General features: G+C 39.9%; 1 protein-coding gene across 16 annotated transcripts in view; it reads left to right on the top strand.

The window, feature by feature from the left end:
* The window catches only part of syngap1b (synaptic Ras GTPase activating protein 1b), a 116,662-nt gene extending 97,811 nt beyond the window's left edge, over positions 1-18,851 (top strand). For 8 of the 16 annotated variants that reach the window (XM_090197426.1, XM_090197394.1, XM_090197377.1 and 5 more), the window contains 3 exons: positions 2,396-2,477; positions 6,258-6,319; positions 16,286-18,851. In XM_090197426.1, coding sequence (XP_090053552.1) covers positions 2,396-2,477; positions 6,258-6,319; positions 16,286-16,400 — 259 coding nt within the window. In that variant the 3' untranslated portion in view covers positions 16,401-18,851. Of the gene's footprint in view, positions 1-2,395; positions 2,478-6,257; positions 6,320-13,119 lie in introns of all 16 variants that reach the window. The other 8 variants (XM_090197401.1, XM_090197386.1, XM_036946409.2 and 5 more) reach the window with 3 other exon arrangements.
* Positions 18,852-23,522: the final 4,671 nt, after the last annotated feature.

Here is a 23,522-nt window from a genome sequence, read left to right as displayed (position 1 = left end):
CTATATGTTATCCTCTGTCCAAACCAACCACTCGTTTTGGAATAGTTTGACTAAAATCTGTGCTATTTCTGTTTTTAGCTTATCTTATTGGCTCAGTTTTTTTGCACCAATCACATCGGCTGTCTGGTCCTCACTTTCTCTGTTGCCACTGCTCAATGTCCTATACAGTTCCTTCAGAAAGTATTCATACCCCTTGACTTATTCCACATTTTGTTGTGTTACATCCTGAATAAAAAATGTATTTAAAAAAATCACACCCATCTACACACAATGACAAAGTGAAAACATGTTTTTTTCTTATTTTAGAAATTGTATTGAAATACAGAAATGCAATTTACATAAGTGTTCACAACCCTGAGTCAAAATACTGTATGTTAGTCACCTTTGGCATCGATTACAGCTGTGAAACACCTGGATTGCACAACATTTGCACATTATTATAAAAAAAATTCAAGCTCTGTCAAGCTGGTTGTTGATTGTTGCTAGACAGCTATTTTGAAGTCTTGCATTTCCAAGCCGATATAAGGCAAATGTAACTAGGCCATTCAGGAACATTCAATGTTGTCTTGGTAAGCAACTCCCGTGTATATTTGCCTTGTTAATTTCTTTGGCACATTTTTTTGCAGTTTTATTGTATGTTGTTGATCCAGTCTCAGTTTTCGCTTATCACAGTCTTTAAACTATAACTGTTTTAAAGTCACTGGCCTCATCGTGAAATCCCTGAGCGGTTTCCTTCTTCTCCGGCAACTGAGTTAGGAAGTATCTTTGTAGTGACTGGGTGTATTGATACACTGTCCAAAGTGTAATAACTTAACCATGCTCAAAGGGATATTCAATGTCTGCTTTTTTTTTACCATCTACCAATAGGTGCCCCTCTTTGTGAGGCATTGACAAACCTCCCTGGTCTTTGTGGTTGAATCTGTGTTTGAAATTCACTGCTCAACTGAGGGACCTTACAATTATCTGTATGTGTGGGGTACAGAGATGAGGTAGTCATTCAAAAATCTTGTTAAGCACTATTATTGCACACGGCGAGTCCATGTAACTTATTATGCGACTTCTTAAGCACATTTTTACTCCTGAACTTATTTAGGCTTGCCATAACGAAGGGGTTGAATACTTATTGACTCAAGACATTTCAGCTTTTAATTTTTAATTAATTTGTTAACATGTTTAAAAACATAATTCCACTTTGACATTATGGGGTAACCCCAGCCAGTGACACACAATCTCAATGTAATCCATTTTAAATGTGAAAAAGTCAAAGGGGGGTGAATACTTTTTGAAGGCACTGTATTAAAATGAGTCATTCCTTTTGTGTAATTAGTCCTCTCTCAGCATTCTGTTCATCTCAGGAGTTTAACACTGAAGTTCATCCACGTTGTCAGCAATTTTTCACAGCTTTTCTGTATGACTTTAAATGAAAACCACCATGTCATTCAGGCGGAAAGTAGATGTGATAAGATTGAAGACAATGAAATCTATAATGAGCAAAGCAGAAGAATTTCATTACCTCAGAAATATTGACCAGGTAGGAGTTAGGATGTCATATGTACCCTTGTTCATTGAATCTCCATCACCAAACAGCTGATCGCCATCTTGGATTTGACCTCATGATTGCAGTGACTTTTAATTCATCCTTCACCTTTTGTGTCTGTTGAAGAAAATATCAGAACCATTGCCTTGAATGACCCAGATCTTGAAATTCCAGAGGCAAGTATTTAATGATCCATGTTCCCTTCTCTGGAAAATAATTCTGATGCTGAGTAATCGTGTCTAAATGTGAATTTGCAAGGCAAGAAAAATATCCTATGGAGACTGTAGCAATAAGCTTCCAAATATCCTATGGAGACTGTAGCAATAAGCTTCCAAATATCCCTGCAAGACGACTCTTTGAAATGGTTGTAACAAGGATTTGGAATCTCTATCATGTTGTGTCAGTTCAACTATTCCATGAGGATGTATTGCTAATTAAACCCCATTCAGAACACGATAACTGGCAAAACACCACAATCTAGACATCATTAGGCATGATTACATTGGAAAACACCCTGAATTGGACAGACACATCATGCTGAATCCCTTGGGGAACATGGAAACATGCACTTCAACTGCCTCAAAAATGCTTCCTCGCATTACTAGAGCAGTGTATGTTAAACAGTTACAGCATTGGTTGAATAGATTATAATTTGGCTACCAGAGGTTTTAACAACACTACTATAGACCAGGTAATGGGTATAAATCAACGTTTTTCAGGGCAATGAGCGATCCAGCTTGCACCTGGACAGTCATAAGCCTTACGTATTACACTTAGCTACTTCTTGTCTAGTTTACTCACAATTCTCTCACAACTGTTTGAACTCTCTCTCTCTCTCTCTCACTCTCTCTCTCTCAGACTTATGGCTGTGGAGGATGAGATAAGGGGAGGAGCCGTGGTTGAGCCGCCAAAAGCTAACGTTAGGGTCTTCGCCGATCAGGTCTGTGATTTTCTTCTTCCGGTCGCCATGTCTGTAGGATGGCCTGTGTCTTTATCTCTCTATCCTTCTCTATGTTGTTTTCATCTCTTTGTTGATTTGTCCCTTTTATTTCGTCCAGACAAGTCCTTGGGTTTGGGTGAAACTCATTTGTCTGTCAATCCGCTTAGGTGCTTTGAAGGTCAAAGAACGTCTGTTTACATCTTGTGTCTGTCTCTCAATCAATCTGTTTATATTCTGTCTGACCACATCCGGGTTGTAATCAAATCAGCGTCTATAGTAACTGTACATCTCAGACACGTCTATCAACTTTGTGTGAACTATATGTATTAAATCAAGTTGTATTACCAGTCCAACACAAATGCAAGACATAATACACAACTATTGAACAGTTTTGGTCCTGAGGATGAGTTAATTTGTCAGGCCGACAACGTCTTCAGCATCCACACTCAATGTTTCACGGTCCATGCTTTTAGCCAGCCACTCATCTCCTATCGAACTCGTCAGGCCCGCCCTCAAGCATGAGTCATGCTGCAAAGACATACCAGCTTTCAGTGTGTGTGTGTGTATGTGTCTGTGTGTGTGTGTGTGAAAGAGAGACAGAGTGTGTCAAACCCCAATGTCTCTTACAAACGACATCACAGATGTATGCTCAAGCTTCTTTCATTCGTTTAAATCAAATCCCTGTTCCACCAGAAGATGAGTCCCACCCAACCGCTTCCTCAATCCAAACTCCTTCCTCCCAATTATTCAGACTGAGCATGTCAACGTCAAGTTGTATTACCAGTCTAACACAAATGCAAGACAGACATAATACACGACTATTGAACAGTTTTGGTCCTGAGGATGAGTTCATTTGTCAGGCCGACAACGTCTTCAGCATCCACACTCAATGTCTCTCGGTCCATGCTTTTAGCCAGCCACCCATCATCTCCTGTCAAACCGGTCAAGCCCACCCTCAATCATGAGTCATGCTGCAAAGACATGCCAGATTTCTGTGTGTGTGTGTGTGTGTGTGTGTGTGTGTTTGTGTGTGTTTGTGTGTGTAAAAGAATGTGCGAGAGAGAGTGAGTATGTGTCAAACCACAATGTCTCTTGCAAACAACATGACACATGTACGCTCAAGCTTCACTGAGTCCCACCCTGCCACTTCCCCAATCCAAATGTCTTTCTCCCAATCCGAGTCAAATCAGACTCAATAGAGGCAACAGACATTTTCTGACATGCAGAGATAAAAACAAAAGCAGAAAGTTTGAGCGGTGTGAACAGACAGGGCTCCCGCTATGTCCCAGATAAGAATGCAGCTGAATGCAGCACCCCTGCAAGGTGTCGAACAGTCAGGGCTTCAGCCACGCTTCCTCAAGTGAGCAGTGATCCAATGTGTCTCTCCTGTTATTTCTCCATTCAGTACACAGCTCCCCCAGAGAGAGAGAGAGAGAGGGTGAGGGAGAGGAAGGGAGGGAGGGAGAGGGAGAGATTAGCCAGAAAGGCTTAGAAACTGTGGTTGAAAGGGGGTAAAGCCGTCCAGCGATGCGTGGCGTTGTGTTCAGTTGCCAGACAAGCAGCAGACCAGAGTTTTGCGCTCGCACTGGTTTCACTCGATCGAACGTGGCCAGTCTGTGGTTGACATGTAGTTGAGGGAGTGTCATGATAGACTTGGCCTACAGCCTCAGACAGCATTGGAATCGAAATCTATTGGTTCTTTCTGAGGGCTGAGAGATATAGTTTGAGTAGCTCTTCCCAAGTGGTCGTAGGAGCATCCAAGGCTGGGCATCCATCTTGACATTGGTTTTGTTTCCAAGCTGAAAGAGGCAGATTTGCTATCCAACATGAAGCTGTTTGGGTCTCTTCCTAGATACAGTATTAAATCACAGCAGTCCAACATGGAACTTCTGATGACATTCATTATTTTCATGTCATGCTTCCACCCAGGTTTTCTTTTATCTCATGTTAATTGTCCATTATCATGCAACCACGCGAACATTTCTGTGTATCTCCATTGTTCTGAAGGTTATAGTCAATAAGATTATAAAATGAAGCCATAAATTGTTGTGGGCCAATTGTTTGTGTACCATTACATTCCCATCATGGCTATGCCCAAGGAGAGCATGTCGGCATGTTTTAATGATTGCGTTTCCAATATCTGTCATTATTTGCAGTGAGCCGTACAATCACTTGTCCATCGCCATGGCAGCAACATGTGTTTAATGCCGGGTGTCTAGGTGGGGGTGTCGGTGACTAATAGGGTTCACGTTCACGTTATCTTTATTATCCCAACAGTGGGCAGTTCACTCGGCTTTCAGCTTTTTGCGTGGAATTTGTGGATTCATATTCCTACAGCATTATGTTGAGAATACCTCCACCCCCTCTCTACTAAATATCTGGTTTTAATGGGATTTCATTGTCAAACTTGATTAAATTAGTTAATGTAATAATATTGCTTGTTTTTATTACTACCGTTTATACAAATGTTCTATCTTAATTTGATCAATCTGTTGTAACAGAGAATTTTCCTGTTCAGCAGGAAATGCAAACTTGTTTGTATTTGAGGGTTTATAAAGCTTCTAACGTTTTGTATTTTCCACTTTAAATGTTTGACTTGATTTGCCCTATTGAAAAATGTATCAACCTTTACAAACATATCCATTAATTATTATCCACATTCCTGTTGGTGCAGGATTATTTTCCTGCTGTGAGAAACGGGTCCAATTAATATATTACACCTGTAGGCAGCAACTAGTGGTAGCACTCTTGAAAGTACAGTGGATCAGCCTGTCCTTGGAATGACTCATAACAAATAAATCATCATTTGGATGTTGTACTGTACATATCCTCTCCAACTTAATGTTATATGTTCCATGCATCATTGTGGATATAATGCATGTCTCACTTTACATGGTTATCTATTTCACATCAGTTATCTACTGTCTCTATAACCCTGTATGTATTTAAGTGTGTTATGTGTCATTCAACCTTTTTTTACATGTGTATGCATATTTATATTGTTTAACTCTGTTTATTAATACTATTTATTCCTTGTTGCAGTAACAGTGGTGTTTATTACTTTTGCCAATGATTACTGCATGTTTAGCAGTAGCATGACCTTTTGCCTCAACTTCTAACCCCTCAGCTTCAGAGGAGATCAGAGATACCATTTTTCTGGACAAGACTTTTCAATCTTTGGATCAATGAATGACATTTAGCTTGAATTAAAATGCAGCTATCTTTACTGCCAAACCAACTCAGTGGCCTTGTTGTCAGTGTCCGCCCTGAGATTGGAAAGTTGGGAGTTCGATCCCAGGCCGAGTCATTACAAAGACTAAAAACGGGACCCAATGTGTCTCTGCTTGGCTCAGCGTTAAGGAGATAGGTTGGGGGCTATGGCCCTGCGATAGAGTAGCATCATGTCCAGAGGGTGTACTTGTACATCAAGCTGCCTCATGTTCTGGCTTGCACAAGATGGCTACTTACCATCTGTACTGCTGCATGTGTGTATCAACAGCCTTGGTTTGCTTCCTCAGCATGCAGACTTGGTTGACATGTTGGGCCCTCTTGTGCTTTCAGGCTGCTGGGTTTGTGTTGGCGCGAATGGTGGTGTGTGTTCCTTTGTGTTTGTGTGTGTCCTGTGGGCGTTGAGTATCCCTAATGCTCCTCAACCCTCGACACCCAACTTCTACCTTTTACTTTCTTCAGTGCACACAAGCCTAGCCTCTCCTCTCCTCCTTTTCTCTATCGTTCCTCTCCTCTTCTCCTGTGTTGATGAGATACGGTGATTTCTCTTAGGGGAGGCGCCAATCCATCCTAGTGCAGCCCCGTCTCGCGCCCGTTCCACCCCGAGTACAAAGGTAATAAACCAACCAGCATACACTTCAGTGGTACTGCCTCTCTCCATCCATACATTCTGCCTCTTCACTTTGATTCCTCCACTGTACTGTATGTGCGTCACTGACCGTATGCAGCACCAACAGAAGCACTTATTGACTTACACAGACATTATACAGAAAATCACACGTATTATCAACAGCAATATTCTTTCTTTCTTTACCTATTGTTCACATTATTTTGGTTATTTTGATTTTGTCAACAGCAATTTGAATAATGTCGAGCTTTACTGTAATTGAAAATCAATAAATGCTGGAGCTGAAATATCAACCCAGAGTCAGGGGTAGACATAACATAGTAAACAAAAATCTGGGACACTCAAATTAGTATGATCGTTATGTTTGGTATGGCATGTATTAATATGTGGATGTCCATCATCCATTTCGTATGATATATTACAATTCATAATATATGCTACAAATTTGCAATACGTATGATATGTTAAGAATTCCAGTTTGTTGTGGCTAATGTTAAGTAGGTGGCTAACACTAACGTTAGCTAAGTGGCTAATGTTAACTAGGCTAGGGGTTAAGGTTAAGGTCAGGAGTTAGGTGAAAGGGCTAGGGGAAGTGTTAGCTAACATGCTATGTAGTTGCAAAGTAGCTATTCGCTCAACCATCCACACCGACCAACTACCCTCCTTTAATTTTTGCCTTAAATAACCTTCGGCCTGATGTAACCATACCAAACATAACATATCATACTAATTTGAGTGTACCAGATTTTTGTTAACTTTTACATCTAGTCTATGAGGCCAGGCTGGACGGTGTCTTTGGAAAGTATTCAGACCCCTTGACCTTTTCTACATTTTGCTACATTACAGCCTTGATTTAAAATGTGTTCTTTTTTTAATCCTCAGCAATCTGCACAAAATACCCCATAATGACAAAAGGAAAACAGGTTTTTATAAATTTGTGCAAATTTATAAATCATTAAAAACTTTGCATATGAGACTCGAAATGACAGTACTCCATGTAGGCACAACCGACGTACAAGTCATCACACAGAGAGCACACTTGAAGCACAACTGCACTGTCTGGAAGACCGCACCGGACTGAATTGGAATCCCTCAAATGACAGTACATGTTAGAGAAAAAAACAAGCCTTGAGGTCGAAGGAATTGTCCGTAGAGCTCCGAGACAGGATTGTGTCGAGGCACAGATCTGGGGAAAGTACCAAAATATGTCTGCAGTATTGAAGGTCCCCAAGAACACAGTTGCCTCTATCATTCTTAAATGGAAGAAGTTTGGACCCACCAAGACTCTTGCTAGAGCTGGTCGCCCGGCCAAACTGAGCAATCAGGGGAGAAGGGCCTTGGTCAGGGAGGTGACCAAGAACCCCATGGCCACTCTGACAGAGCTCTAGAGTTCCTCTGTGGAGATGGGAGAATCTTCCAGAAGGACAACTATCTCTGCAGCATTCCACCAATCAGACCTTTATGATAAAGTGGCCAGACGGAAGCCCCTCAGTAAAAGGCACATGACAGCCTGCTTGGAGTTTACCAAAAGGCACCTAAAGGACTCTCAGACCATGAGAAACAACATTGTCTGGTCTGATTAAACCAAGATCGAACTCTTTGGCCTGAATGCCAAAGATAAGGTAAAGTCTGGAGGAAACCTGGCACCATCCCTAAGGTGAAGCATGGTGGTAGCATCATGCTGTGGCGATGTGTTTCAGCGGCAGGGACTGGGAGACTAGTCAAGATCAAGGCAAAGATGAACTGAGCAAAATACAGAGAGATCCTTGACAAAAACCTGCACCAGAGTACTCAGGATCTCAGGCTGGAGCGAAGGTTCACCTTCCAACAGGACAATGACCCTAAGCACACAGCCAAGACAACGCAGGAGTGGCTTTGGGACAAGTCTCTGAATGTCCTTGAGTGGCCCAGCCAGAACCCAGACGTGAACCCGATCTAACATCTATGGAGAGACCTGAAAATGGCTGTGCAGCAATGCTCCCCATCCAACCTGACAGAGCTTGAGAGGATCTGCAGAGAAGAATGGGAGAAACTCCCCAAATACAGGTGTGCCAAGCTTGTAGCATCGCACCCAAGAAGACTCGTTGCTGTAATCTGAATACTTATTATAATGTGATATTTTCGTTTAATTTTTTTGTTTAATAAAAAAATGTTTTTTCTTCGTCATTATAGGGTATTGAGTGTAGATTGATGAGGGGAAAAAACAATTTAATCAATTTTAGAATAAGTCTGCAACATAACAAAATGTGGAAACAGTCAAGGGGTCTGAATACTTTCCATAGGCACTGTGTAGCACTATATATTTGACATTTAGATTTGTATATTGTACAGATTTAAAATACACATAGTGTATACATTAATGTATGTGACTCTTACACCACTCAGACAAATATGCCAACATTATTTGCACAAATTCAGTCATATACGGAGACTTCCTAAACGTGTAACTCTTTGCATTAGGTAAATTGCTTACCCACTGAATTCAAACCATAAAACTCCAGCATCAATGGTAGAATTCCTGACTGAAATGCATCGAAATGTTCAGCTGTTTAATTCAATGCTCCATTTCAATGCTCCACTATTATCAAATGTTGGCATTTGCAAAACCTTGCAACTACTCCTTCATCCTTCTTCACATCCTTCATCCTTCTTCACATCCTTCATCCTTGTTAATCCCTCCACTACTTTTTTCTTTCAATTCCCTGTGTTGTTTTGGGATGATAAGCGAACTGTTTGATCAGAATATAGATGGTAGTAATATATATTTAGGACTAGATTCAATCAGATTGACAGCCGAATAGCCGTTGTTTTGGCAGTGTCGGAACTGCGATAGAGTTGTCAAATCCACAAGAAGCAACGAAACCACGCCCAACGTAATCCTACAAATTCCATGCGGCCGCATTAGATATTTATGCAGCCGCGTTACCAATCAAACACTCAATCAGATTAGATTGATAGGCTTTAAACCTCTCCCATTAGCCTAACATCAATGGATTGACATTACATTTGAGAGTCATTATTTCTAACATCGATAGAGCCTTCAATTTCTAGCTCCGTTTTGAACTTCTAACGCGGTAGGGATAACAAGGAAGGGAATGGTTTGTGACGTTCAAGAGCACCCTCGCCGATAAGTCAGCTCATGAACGTCTAACGGGGTAGGGATAATAAAACATTTGCTATGCAGATGTCGGCCAACACTGGTTAACGATGGTTAATGCTCGATCTGATTGAATCCAGGCCATAGTTAGTTCTAGTTATGACAAACAGCTTGACAATTCACAGATACTCTATTAGGTACATGTACAAACACTGATGGCTCTGCTGCAGTAATACATATAAGTAGGCTCTATTCCAAGAACCAATATCAACAAGGTAACTGACTACATCCATGTACAACAATACCCCTGCTCAAATCAACACAAAGTCACTTACACGGAGGAACACGTTACGGTGGGTCATCAACATATCCATTCGATTCGACTCATCTCCCCTCCCATCACTCCCCCAAATAAATGACGGGAATTATGGGAAATCTCCGTATCTGACACAATCCTTCCCTGAAAATAAACAACTGGTGTGCATATATGTCAATGTGTGTGTTTCTTGGAGAGTGTGTTTATATATTCCTGTGTGTATGTGTCCTGTATGTATATGGCACCTGAGCACATAAGTTGATCCAATGTTCATGTATTGTCATTGTGAGTTTGATCAAGTGTGTCGCCAGTACTGTATTGTTGTTCTTTTTGCTCTGGGTCATACTTGGAGAGTTGTCTAGTGTCCTTTATATGTATGTCGGTCATATACTACTGTTCTGGAATATTTGGTTGGTTTGTACATCTAATTTCCACAATGATATGCCTAGTTTGAAACAGAAAACGAGAATTAATTTCCTATTCATGTTGCTGAGTAAGAACATTTGAGAATTGCGTACCAAAGCATACTAACAATGCACTTAACATTGCACAATTCATCCGCTATGTGTTGTTTTTGTCTACAATTTCCTAACTTTTATTAGTTGCAGCTTTTGTACAAACATAAACACCAAGTTGTTCAAGTAAGCAAACTCTGCACATATGGATCTTTAACAGTGAGTGATGCACGTTTTGTTAAGTTGACTGGATCGCTGCTTCTTTTATTAGCATAGGTTGGCTATCTAGCAGCTATCTAACTTTCTTATCATAAAATATTTGCACAATTTTCTCAGTTACATTGGCAGGTCTGGCTAAACTTGGATAAATAATGTGAAAGGGTTTGTAGTAATTTTTGTAGAACTGGTTTGAAAGTAATCCAGCACAGGTAGAGAAATACCACTTGTTCTTCTTGTTTCCATAACACATTTTCTGTTACTGTTGCTAGCACCAAGTAGGGAATGGGATTAGCATGTATGCTAACGGTAATATCTGTTGAAATTGGTTATCGCCGTGTGCTTTACAAGGTTCTGAGTGAGAAGAGAAAAGGTCTGCCAGTTCAATTCCACTTTCTGAAGTTCTCTTTCTAGAGATGGAAACATGTGCTACACACAATGGACACACCCACCCTGATATTTAATGCTAATTCGTTTTGAAATCAAATGGCCTGTTTCCGACTAATTTCTGTACTAGATGCAGATCATAAAACCCTCTTGAAATACCTTTTTTTCTGACTTTCACTTCTCCAGTGCATCGTTCACATCTTAAGACATCATACTCCTTGGTACAATCATATGAATGGTCTTTAGTCCTTATTGTTCAATGAAGTAATTACACATTTGAGGAAAGGTATTGGCATCTCGGTAGAGTAAATGTCAATTCAGATTCTTCGATTCGTGTAGAAAACTTTTAAATGATTCCACATTCCTGTTTTTACTTGGATACGTTAGACACCATTTCCTCAATCTAACACAGCCTCCATCAGTGCCAATAACCCAGCTATTTTCTTTCCTACTGCTCCAACACAGACTGTACTGAACAGGACTGAACACGATGACTTGCATTCAGAGCTTGATTTAATTAGGAACTGAAATCAATCTGGTATTTGCAATGACGTTATTCTGCGCCAACGTAGGTAAGGATAGATAGCAAAACCAAACTTTGACTTATTCACTTATTACAAATTCTAACCCAGTGCTTTACAGATTTGGTCAATTAATGAGCATCCATTGATAATTGGTCAAGGGGTATGGGTTAGAAATTCTGATTGGTGGATTAGACACAGTTGAGGTTTTATTCAAGAGCTCTTGAATACTAGCTTCTTATTCGAGCTTTGTAGATCAGTATTTAGTCATTATGTCCTCCAATTCGCATCTAAAGTTCTAAGAATTACTGTAACCCATCTGCATGTTAGACTATTATAGTAATGCAATACTATAATATTGTCATCTAGAATGTTTTATCTTAAAGTACTTATTACTATTTAAATGTTAAAGTACTTATAAGGTTCAATGACGTGTGGGACTCAACCCCAAACTTGACAAGGGAACAAAGGTGCATGAAAAAACAATATCGAATTTCTGCACATTAATTGTGGTCTTAGCTAAGCTTTCGGTGAACGCTTTTTGTTCTTAATTTATTTTCTTCTTTCTGTGAAAGTTTTGCTCTGACAAAGGTCAATTGACTGAAAGCTTAGCAAAAACCATGCTAAACCTGAAATGCGCATGGATTCTATAAGATTAATTAAGGTGACACAATTGTATCACGTTATAGAGTCATAGCTATTTGTATCCCCATGGTTTTCAAGCCTTTACTACAGTATATTTAAGCAATAAGGCACGAGGGGGTGTGGTATATGACCAATATACCAAGGCTAAGGGCTTTTCTTAGCACGTCGCAAAGCAGAGTGCCTGGATACAGCCCTTAGCCGTGGTATATTGGTCATATACCACGAACCCCTGAGGTGCCTTGTTGCTATTATAAACTGGTTACCAATGTAATTAGAGCAGTAAAAATAAATGTTTTGTCACAACCGTGGTATACAGTCTGATATGCCACGGTTGTCAGCCAATAAGCATTCAGGGCTCGAACCACCCAGTTTATAATACAAATTAGAATGTATAGAAATTCCTTGAAATTAATCTCATTGGCTAAGACTGACACAACTCTCATTCTACTTGACTGCTCGGACTCCTTTTGACACCTGTCCCTGACTAGTAACCCCTTCTAACTCAGCATCATATGAAGATCAAGACACTCTGACATGTTGGTCAACCCGAGATTGTAATTCCTTCCACCTTTTCTTTTTCTGACTGTATCCCCTCTCCTATGCTGTCCATCTCTATTGGTGTACTTCATACACCTCTTCATACACTTCTGCTCTGTAACTCATTTTCCTCTATTTCTCTTTCTCCGTTGTTCCTCCCATCCCTTGTCACTTATTTCTCTCCCTCCCTTTGCTTTCTCACATGATCCTTTCTTTCTTTACCTCCTGCTTTGATCCTCTCCTATCGGGACCCTCATCACCCCACCCTATTTCCTCCATTCTATTCTTTTTACATTCGTAACTGATTCACCTATTTACTCTCTCCTCTACCCACCTGTTTGTTCTTCACTGGCCTCCTCTTTTTATTTGACTATTCCTTGCTTGTTTATATCACCCATACTCTCTCTCCTTCCATCCTCCCTGTTGCCTTCTCTCCCCACATTTCCTGCTTCATATATGACTCTTTATATTGCATCCCTCTCTCCTTCCTGGATTGGCTGACTCGTTTACACCCTTGTCCATGCCACAAATCCCCCACTGAATGCCCCTTCTCCCACTCCCATCTCTCCCCTCTCCTACTCCTCTTCTCCCTCCCTCTCTCTGTCTTGCTAGGGGGCCCAGCATTCCTCCCTGGGTTCAGCAGACCCCTGTGTGAATACTGAAGGTGGAAGAGGAGGAGGAGGAGGAGGAGAAGAAGAAGGAGATAAAGAAGGAGGGATGACTACTGATCCTGACCATACTATCTCTTCCTCATGCATCTCCTCCACTGGCTTGCCCCGGAACGAGAATGGAGTCCCCTCCCCACCCGTAGACCCTCCTCCTCCCCCCACTCCTCATCTCCACTCCAGTCCACACCAGAATGGAGAGCTCCGTGTCAACCCAACATCCTCCCCAGTGACAAGCACGGAGGCAACTGAGAGCAATGCAACAGCAGGACTGGGCATAGAGGAGAGGGAGCAGGTCAAAAACAACACAAAACCAAATCAGAGAGAGAAGACACAAATAAAAAAGTCTTGCCACATTTCCTTCCTTTTTTGAGGAGGATGAGATGACTGCAATCTTTCCCGTTTCTTTTATGTGTACTCAAACCAGAGAGAGAAGAAATGTGTGGGGGGGTCATTGTACATTTAACTGTACAGTACGTTCAGCATTATCATACAAGACAACAAAAGGGCTTTCCAATGGACCTCATTTCCGTCATGCTCAAACTGGGCTTTGGTCAGTATCTGTCTTGCAGGACAAGATAATGATACCTTTTAGTTATCGTTGACATTGTGGGATCCTCATGTACTGTTTCAATCGATCAAACTATAGAGCCTATCATACACTGGTATAGGCCTAATCACCAAACCAAGCGACTACGTGAGATTTTGCTTTGTGTGTTTGTTTAATCAAATAAAGACAGTAAGCAAACACTATATAACGTCTCACTCCCCAAAAACTTCTCAGTAGCCAATAGCATCCTACTAATATATACATGCGTGTAGTATCCCATAATTACATCGATAAAGGTCTAGTCATTTCCTGTCCTGAAAACTCCAGCTCTCAAATTTAATTGGTAGAGATGTGGTCATCTGGCTTTTGTAGTCTGGTTTCCTTAGTGCCTTTGAGTGTATTTTAACAGGGTTTTCAAATAACAGGCGGAGATGATATTGACAGAAGGATTATTTTAACTGATGATAGTACATAAACAGTCTAATCAAGATCCAAAAATAACTATGCTGTTTGAAATGCAGACTAACTACAGAGTCCAGAACAAGCAGAATACGGTTTTATTTTTGGCCTAAGGAAAGTGTGTGATGTTTTCAAAACATTGTGTGTAAATTAAGGGACTTCCCATTCGTGGACTGGACTCGTGCAATGTTTTCTCTTCTCAATCTCAGAACCTGTGTGTGATCAACTGGTGCTACAGACACAAACAGGGCCATCTCCAAATCAAGTGTGTGTGTCAATAGCACTGCCTGTCATGTTTCCCACTGTCTGTATGTCTGTCTCTCTCACTCAGTCTGTTATTGTCAAGGTAGCCTATTTCTTTGATGTATTTGTCTATGTTTGTTTGTTATGTGTGTGTCGTGTCCTTACGTGTGCAATTGTTTAATGGAGTGGGAGCTGGGTCAAGTAGGGTGCATAAACCAAATGAGACAATAACAAAGTTGTCAGGTCAAAAGTTTACCAGCAATTTTAAGTGGTTGAAAATATCAAAGGGATACTATTTGTGGACCTTCAGTGTCCTGGCATATAACGTAGTCACTTGTAACACCTAGTACACTTCCAAAATTGTTGTCATGGCCTTTTCTGTTTAGTACCACGTAAACTATTTATTTGATTCTTATTTTGGGGTAGCCAGTTAAGTCTAGCCTTAAGTGCCTGGGTCTCAGATAATGACATTTTGGCCAGTAGTCAAACAGCGCTCAGACAAATTTTTATGTGGCATAGACTTTCTTCATGTCGTTTCGAGGGACTACTTTTAAGTTAACGTACCATTCAGCTGAGCATGATGAATGCTAATGTAACAACATTTTGAGAAAACAAAGATTGTTTGGGGCATCGTTAGTAAAGAGTACTTCAAATCTAAAACATGTTACACACACGGTGCACTAAAAGGAATTCATTGCTTTGTGTCAACTGTTCAGATATCACCTGTCATTGAATACTGTTATACTGTGTTGTCGTGTCCTCTTGTTTTGTGTATAACTTGTCCATTGTAATCTTTGTTTAGATGTGAACTTGGGTTTATTTTGGCCCTTTTAGATTCACACTGGTGGTGCTTTATAACTAGTTGGATAACATTCCTTACTCTGGCTTAGCGTCTCAAGTGAATTAACATGCTTCAGACAGTCCTGGTTTTGCAGAACCCAACACCGGTCTTATTTCACTTTTTTTATTTGATTAAGAGTCAATTTACTAAGGGCCATATCCTAACTTGATTTATATTTTTGCAGTTCTCCCATTGGCATCATGCATTACGAGTAAGTCTGAGTTTAACATGCAGATCTCAAGTTAGGATTCAGCACTTTGTGTATAGGGTCAAAATGCCTCCGCCAATGCTGTGTCGGTCAGTACTAGGGGATTAGCCATAGTGTAGAGTGGATGAGATTCAGAGATATGAGAGAGATTTAGAGTGTTGAATTAAAAGTTAACCAAATGTGATTATTAATAGGGAGAGTTTGTTGTAGTTAACTTGTGTTAAGTCAGCTAATATGGCTACCTTTCTAGTGCCAAAACATATCAGTAATAAAATGGCTTTTAAAGCAGCTAGGGTTTTACATCTGCATTGAGTAAAGATATGGGACTATACAGGGTCACTGGTTGATATATGAGCATTGCCGTTAATATACCTCAGAGATGCAGAATTGAGAGACTCAGGTAAACAAATATTTGCCTCAGAGCTAAACACAAACTGACAAAGAGATGAATCCTACTTTGTAGGGACTGCCATCCGATACAGTGGTTGGTGCATCTCTTACAAGATCTATCCCACTGGGCAAAAACTGGTTGAATCAACAAAGATTCCACATCATTTAAACAAAAAGGCTAAATGTGATGTAGTAATGGAATTTCATTAGGGACGTTAGGGAATTTTGTATTTTTTCACCCAAATCTGAACCTAAATCCAATGACATAGATTAAATTCACTTTAGTTGACAACTCAATCGATTGTAAAACAAAATTAGACGTTGAAATGACGTCTGTGCCTAGTGGGATGGCTATGATTGGATAGCAACTCATCAAGCACCTCCCCGTTCCTTCTCTCTCTGTCTTCCTTTTCTCTCCTTAGCCAATCACGCAGCTTCGTGGAGGACAATCTGGAACCTAATTGGCTGAGGCAACATGGCCAGCCCGCATGGCCTGGCCATATATCAAGAGCGCTCTCTCGTGATGCGATTGGCTGACAAAGGGAGAAGTTGGGCCATTGGTCCAATTCTCCTGACCTTAAGGATAGTCCAGAGCCACAGCTGACCATGTAAGGATCTGCTGTGTTATTTACCCTACTTTACTTGGGCCCTCTCTCTCTGATTGGATGGCTGGACAATCTGTATTTGACGCTTGTGATTAGATATTTTCTTTTCAAGACGTGCCAATCTCGGGAAATGGTTTTGTTGGCTCATCAAGCATGTGAAGAACAGCTATGCAGATTGACATGATATAAACCTTTTGGGATTGAGTAGTAAGTGAAATGAAAGAGGGAGAGCTGCTGTGTGTAAGATGCATTTCAAAGGTGCTGTAATTTTTCTTTCCTAACATTTTTCTAAGATCTCACAATTAGTTTCTTTCATTTTTCCTTCCTAACATTTTCTACAGTCCACCCACTATCTACCCATTCCTCTTTCTATCTATTCTTAACCACCCACCTCAGTTTATGTTCACTTTTAGACTTTTTCTGCTCCTGTTCATATCTGCCATGGTTTTGGTTTTGTTCTTTCTTCTTTATCTCTATTAGTTTTGCATTTAAAGGAAACTAATTATGCACAGCCTATTACAAGTGAAACTGCTACAAAACAAAATATTGCTTCAATTAAAACTTTGAAAAATGTAGACAATGCTATGATTTATATTTCTATAATAATGCTTATTCTTACCGTAGTACTACATCAACTTTTCATTGGAAATCTTCCTCTCGCAAATGTTTATTTCTTGATAATGACAAGACTCTAGTATCTAATGACAGTCCAGAAATTATCCATTTTATATCAACTGATTTTTCTTAAGACAATCTTATGGAACATTTTGTGGCGAAAGATTGCCCTGGGATTGTGATGGATAAAAACACAAACTGTTGTTTTACCTGCTCCCCTCACAATGATCTGCACGTTGCCGTGACCTGTACCCCTCCACTTCTCTCTTGTAATCCCTGGAAGAGAGATGCGAGGATGGATGTTGTTTTTCTATTTGACAATCGCTGGGGAGCTCTCCATTTTACAGACGATCTAAAAACTCCTTAGAAGAGGACATCCTTGCCATCACATTTTTGTTTTCCTATTTCTGTCTCTGATGTAAGCTTAGTGGAGCAGACGCGAGTTTATCATGTTTTTCCAGTGTGGTGAGACCGAATTCTGGAGCCAAGTTTCTGTATAACTTCCATTTGATTTCTTTGTATGGACTCCACTGACACAGAAGCTAAATAAAACCCTGTGCCCTCCTTCACCTCTGACCACTGAAAAGTGACACATCCAAAGAGCGAGAGATTAGAGGTTAATACCTTTTACGTGATTGAATGTGTGTGTATATACAGTGTGTGTACAGTTGTTGTGTATATACTGGATATGTGTGTGTATATATGGTATGTCTATGTGTATATACAGTTTGTTTGTATATGCAGGGTGTACAGTTTTTTTCCTCAATCCTCTAATCTCTCTCTCTCTCTTAAATGACGTATTTGACTCCTCAAATAATAAATGTTGGGGAGTGGAGAGGTTCACACTGGCAATTTAAAGGACAGCTGTCTGGGAAGCACTTTCTGTGCAGACACTGACAAATCCGACACCTCTGAACACCTACACACCTAATTATGCCTCTCAAAACAATCTCTGGCTTGCACTCATTTTCTCATCAACTGAGGCATTTTTTAAAATTATATTTGGGTGACCAAGCAATGTTTGTACATATACAGTATATAGAATAACTAAGATAATATTTCCAGTGACCTCCATCTCCTTTTCTTTGAATTCCTGTAACTATTATGATTCTTCGTTGTTATTTGATTTAAGTTTTGCGTTTCTCTACATTAAATGTTTGCAATGGTTGTCATTCAGATATATATATTTATCCAGACAACCCTTATCTAATCTTTCCAATTTAGTTCCCCGAACTCTGCCTCTCATAGACCCCTCTGTCAGGCTGAACGTTTGGTTCAGATCACACTGTTACTTGTGAAGCAACTCTTCCATGCAAGTAACACCATGTTATTAGCCATTTCTTCAAGTTCTATTAAGTGTGCCTCCAACTCGCCAACCCTCCCTCACCCTTGAACTTTCAACCCCACAGGTCACACATAGTCATACCCTTTGACAAGCCATAGTCCCCCAACCCCTCTATTTTTGTTTTAAAAAGGACAGACATTCGGGGATTTGTGTATATTAATGGAAGAGTGATATTGAAGAGTGTATTGCCATTGTAAATGGATTTGTTATGAATGTGGATATTCTGATTATTTAATTATTATTGTAATAATGATTATGATTATTGCCACTTTGATTTTGTTGATTCATTCCTTTGATGCGGTCAATAACAATTCCTTCATTTAATTTTTGAATAAACCGGAATTTATATTTTTCGGGTGGGTGAATCTTGGAGATAGAAATACTTAAATAAATGAATAATAAACAAATAATTAACTTCTTAAATTAAGATGTGATATGTCTTTTTTTGTATAATTCCTACAGAACAGTCACCACAGTGAAAAATATTTTGAAACTCTTACAAAGGCCTATTGGCCATTTCATGGTTGATGCGGCCTATTCTGGGGTCCATATCATGAGATACACTGTAGGTTACAGAAACATCATTAGATTATCACTGGACAACCAAAGACACAGTATGCCAGACAGATCATAGTAGTCGACATTGACATTACCATAACCGATCATGTTTGCAAATATTATTTGCTGAGGCTGTTGGTGCATTTCATGTGAGATCAAAATTAAGACTAGTCTTTTTCGTAAGTATTCACACCCCTTGACCTTTTCCACATTTTGTTGTGCTGCAGCCTGAATATAACATGGATTAATTTGAGATGTTGTGTCACTGGCCTACACACAATACCCCAGAATGTCAAAGTGGAATTATGTTTTTAGAAATATATTCAACCCCTTTGTTGTGGCAAGCCTAAATGATTTCAGGATTAAAAATGTGCTTAACAAGTCACATAATAAGTTGAAATAATAGTGTTGACTACCTCATCTCTGTACCCCTCACATACAAATGATTGCAAGGTCCCTCAGTCTCTGCAGTGAATTTCAAACAGAGATTCAACCAGAAGGACCAGGGAGATCCACCATGAGGCCAATAGTGTCTTTTAAAACAGTTAAATAGTTCAATAGCTGTGATATAAGAAAACTGAGGATGGATCAACACCATTGTAGTTACTCCGCAATACTAACATAAATGACAGAGTGAAAAGAAGGAAGCCTGTACAGAATACAAATATTTGCAATAAGGCACTAAACTAAAACTGTAAAAAAATACAAATAAACAAAAAAATGTGGCAAAGAAATTAACTTCATGTCCTGAATACGAAGCGTTATCTTTGGGGAAAGTACATCACATCACTGAGTACCACTCTTCATATTTTCAAGCATGGAGTTGGCTGCATCATGTTATGGGTATGCTTGTCATCGGCAAGGACTAGATCGTTTTTTTTAGGATAAAAAGAAATGGAATAGAGCTAAGCATATGCAAAATCCTAGAGGAAAACCTGGTTCAGTCTGCTTTCCAACAGACACTAGGTGACAAATTAGCCTTTCAGCAGGACAAAACACAAGGCCAAATATACACTGGAATTGCTTACCAAGATGACATTGAATGTTCCCGAGTGGCTTAGTTACAGTTTAGACTTAAATCGTCTTGAAAATATGACAAGATTTGAAAATGGCTGTTTAGCAATGATCAACCACCAACTTGATAGCACTTGCAGAATTTTAAAAATAATCATGTGCAAATATTCTCCAATCCAGGTGTGCAAAGCTCTTAGAGACTTACCCAGAAAGACTCACAGCTGTAATCTCTGCCAAAGGTGATTCTAACATGTATTGAGTCAGGGGTGTGAATACACATGTAAATCTGATATCTCTGTATTTCATTTTCAATAAATGTGCAACAATATTTATAAACATGTTTTCACTTTGTCATTATGAGTTATTGTGTGTAGATGGGTGAGAGAAAACATAATTTAATCCATTTTGGATTTAGATTGTAACACAACAAAATATGGAATAAGTCATGGGGTATGAATTCTTTCGGAAGGCACTGTATGTAGCCTGATACATCATCCAGTGATAGCTTGCTAGCTAGTCACCATCTGACATAATGCAATAAAATTGTTTGGAAAGGTCCTTTTTTAAAAAAAAAACATATTTTACCTATATTTAACTAGGCAAGTCAGTTAAGAACAAGTTCTTATTTTTAGTGACAGCCTAGGAACAGAACTGCCTGTTCAGAGGCAGAATGACAGATTTGTACCTTGTCAGCTCGGGGGTTTGAACTTGCAACCTTCTGGTTACTAGTCCAACGCTCCTGCCACCCCAGGATCTCTGCAAGCCAGAATGTTGAATACAATTACATTTGAACTTACTCTACTGGTTGTTTTGGTGGTTGGTCATTATGCTGGAAATTTGAGACAAAATATCCACAGGAAAGTGTTATTAAACTGACTTTTCTAAACCACCCCCTGTATTTTAGCATATGCTCTTATCATAAGCCATGACAAAATGTGTAGAATTGCAGGACTCCCGAAAACCAGAAAAATAGCAAACATTTTCAAGAAACAGAAATAGAAACAAAATAGAACATACAAAAGTAATCCATACTGTTCCGGGAACATAACTGTTATTTTAAAAGCACAAGGACCCAGTTAACAACCTTATTTTAAGTTGCAGGCATTTTTACTAGTCCCACAAGAAAACGCAATAAAGCGCCTATGCAAAGTGCTCACTCTGTCACTCAGAAACTTATTCCAGTGTCTGCCTGCAAGCTGAAAATCTTTGTAAGCGTGTGTATTTAGGCTACCTGCCCATTCCCCTTCCAAAGCGTAGGCTACTGTACTGTTGTTAGAATCGTGATTCAGAAGATATAATCTAATAACTTTTTTTAATGCTAATTTAGGATTCAAAAGGCCTAATTATAATGTTTCACAAAGGATTTATTAACTACAAAAAGGCAAGATGTGTTTTTAATTCTGGTGCCACTCTGCACACACAAGCGTGTTAGCTAGCTAGCTCAAAGGACATTCAAAGTTCTTTCATAGAAGCCGGCCCTCTTAGGTATAATTCAGTGGACCTAATTCAGATAATGCATGTCATAACAAGATGCCCAGCACTTCAAGCCTCCTCCACTACCCTCTCTCGCTCAATCCCCTCCCCACCAACAAAATGTCAGTCACATCTTGCGCCATAGTCTACACTTGTCTGTCCATCACACATGTAAACAACTACCTTGCCTGCTCTATCCACATTGATTGGTCAAGTAATTTAATGAGCTAAATGTAAAAAACTGTTGATATCACAGGTTAAAAAAGAAACAGCAAGGAACGATATAAACCGGTTGTTTTGGGGGGTTTGAACTAGTTCAGAACTTTATTTTGCTGGTTGGAACAGTGGAACGGAACAAAATAAATGTGGTTCTGTTCAGAATTAAACAATTGGAAAATAATTCTGGTTCCAACCCCTGGAGGTAGGTGCCCCAGATGTGGGGATGCGGCCCCGCTAGTATATGCATGCATTCTGTGTATGCATTTATATTGTTTGCTCAAACAAACCATGAGAGCCACACACAGATCAGATCCGCGTTTGGAAGTCGATTTAAGGCCTACTTTCCTGTGGATATTGGCTGTGTCCGAAATCTGTATTGCCTACTACTTACTAAAACTGCATACCGTGTACTAATCATAGTTTAGAACGTACTGTTTAGTAAAATCAAATACAGTAAGCAACAAACATCAACATACTAAGCTCATCCATATTGAGAATGCTCATCTAGTGCGGAAATGAACAATTGCATTTCGCCATTTGTTAAGTTTGGTACACCTCATCATCAAAGGCCTATTATCAGCTGTTATCTAACACACTTGGGTCTAGAAAGACGATTCTCTTCCTCAATAGTGTGCAGAGAATTCAACTAGAGGAAATGCCTAAATGAATATGAAAGCGTTTCCCAAACTCTGTCCTCGGGACCCCAAGGGGTGAATGTTTTGGTTTTTGCCCTGATTCAAATTATCAAAGCTTGATGATTAGTTGAATCAGCTGTGTGGTGCCAGAGCAACAAGAACAAAAAATGGGGTCCCGAGGACCGAGTTTAGGAAAACCTGGAGTATGACATCTTGGCATTTAAAGCATACTAAATGTATTTTTATTTCAGACACGGCCAGTGTCTCAGATTTTCAATGGCATAAGGACGACCAATGTCTAAGATTTTCAATTCACTGCCCTTTAAATACATCACTTATAGTTCAATCCTGTAACGGTTTTCTTCCTGGGAAGGAGAGGCGGACCAAAATGCAGCATGGTTATTTATAAACATCTTTAATGAAAGATGAAACCGTGAACACTACAAAAAATAAGAAACCGTGGCAAAACCAAAACAGTCCTAACTGGTGCAAAACACAGAGACAGGAACAATCACCCACAAAATACCTAAAGAATATGGCTGCCTAAATATGGTTCCCAATCAGAGACAACGATAAACACCTGCCTCTGATTGAGAACCACTCCAGGCAACCATAGACTTACCTAGAACACTCAACTGAACACAACCCCATAGACTACAAAACCCCTAGACAAAACAAGACACATAAATCAAATTGGATGGAGTTAGGCTGCTTTACTTACCGTCTAACGAAAAGGGCTCAACAGGGAACTTCAGGCGGAGCTAGCCTGTAGAGGTGACTTTCAGGATTTAAATCAATACATTCGTGTTTCCATCTCCATCGACCATCTCATCGCCGATCGCCGAAGAACTCTGCCACCCAGGAACCCGAAATCTTCTCCTTCCATGATTCCGTCATCCCGTCCGAGTCTTCCAGAGCCCATGCAGTTGGGACATGCTCCTTTCCCGTGAATCGAACCTCAAAGGCGGATCCAAGAAGGGCTCTGCCTATAAAAGATAATCTATTCAGGCGTGTCCTTATTTGTAAATATCTCCCAGAAACAATTCTCCATCCTAGTATAGATAACCGTGAAGAGGGATACTAAGTACGTAGAAGGCTTGATAGATTCGGGAGCAGCAGGTCATTTTATCGCTCACCAGCTAGTACAAGAGCTTAACATTGATCTAACACCTGTCACCCCTCCCTGGACGGGCAG

This window comes from Oncorhynchus mykiss, chromosome 2 (genome assembly GCF_057628025.1).
Source record: "Oncorhynchus mykiss isolate SJ-2025 chromosome 2, ASM5762802v1, whole genome shotgun sequence".
In the NCBI taxonomy this organism is placed as follows: Eukaryota; Metazoa; Chordata; class Actinopteri; order Salmoniformes; family Salmonidae; genus Oncorhynchus; species Oncorhynchus mykiss.
The sequence above is the reverse complement of the archived record's forward strand: the minus strand, read 5'-3'. Positions and strand labels throughout refer to the sequence as shown.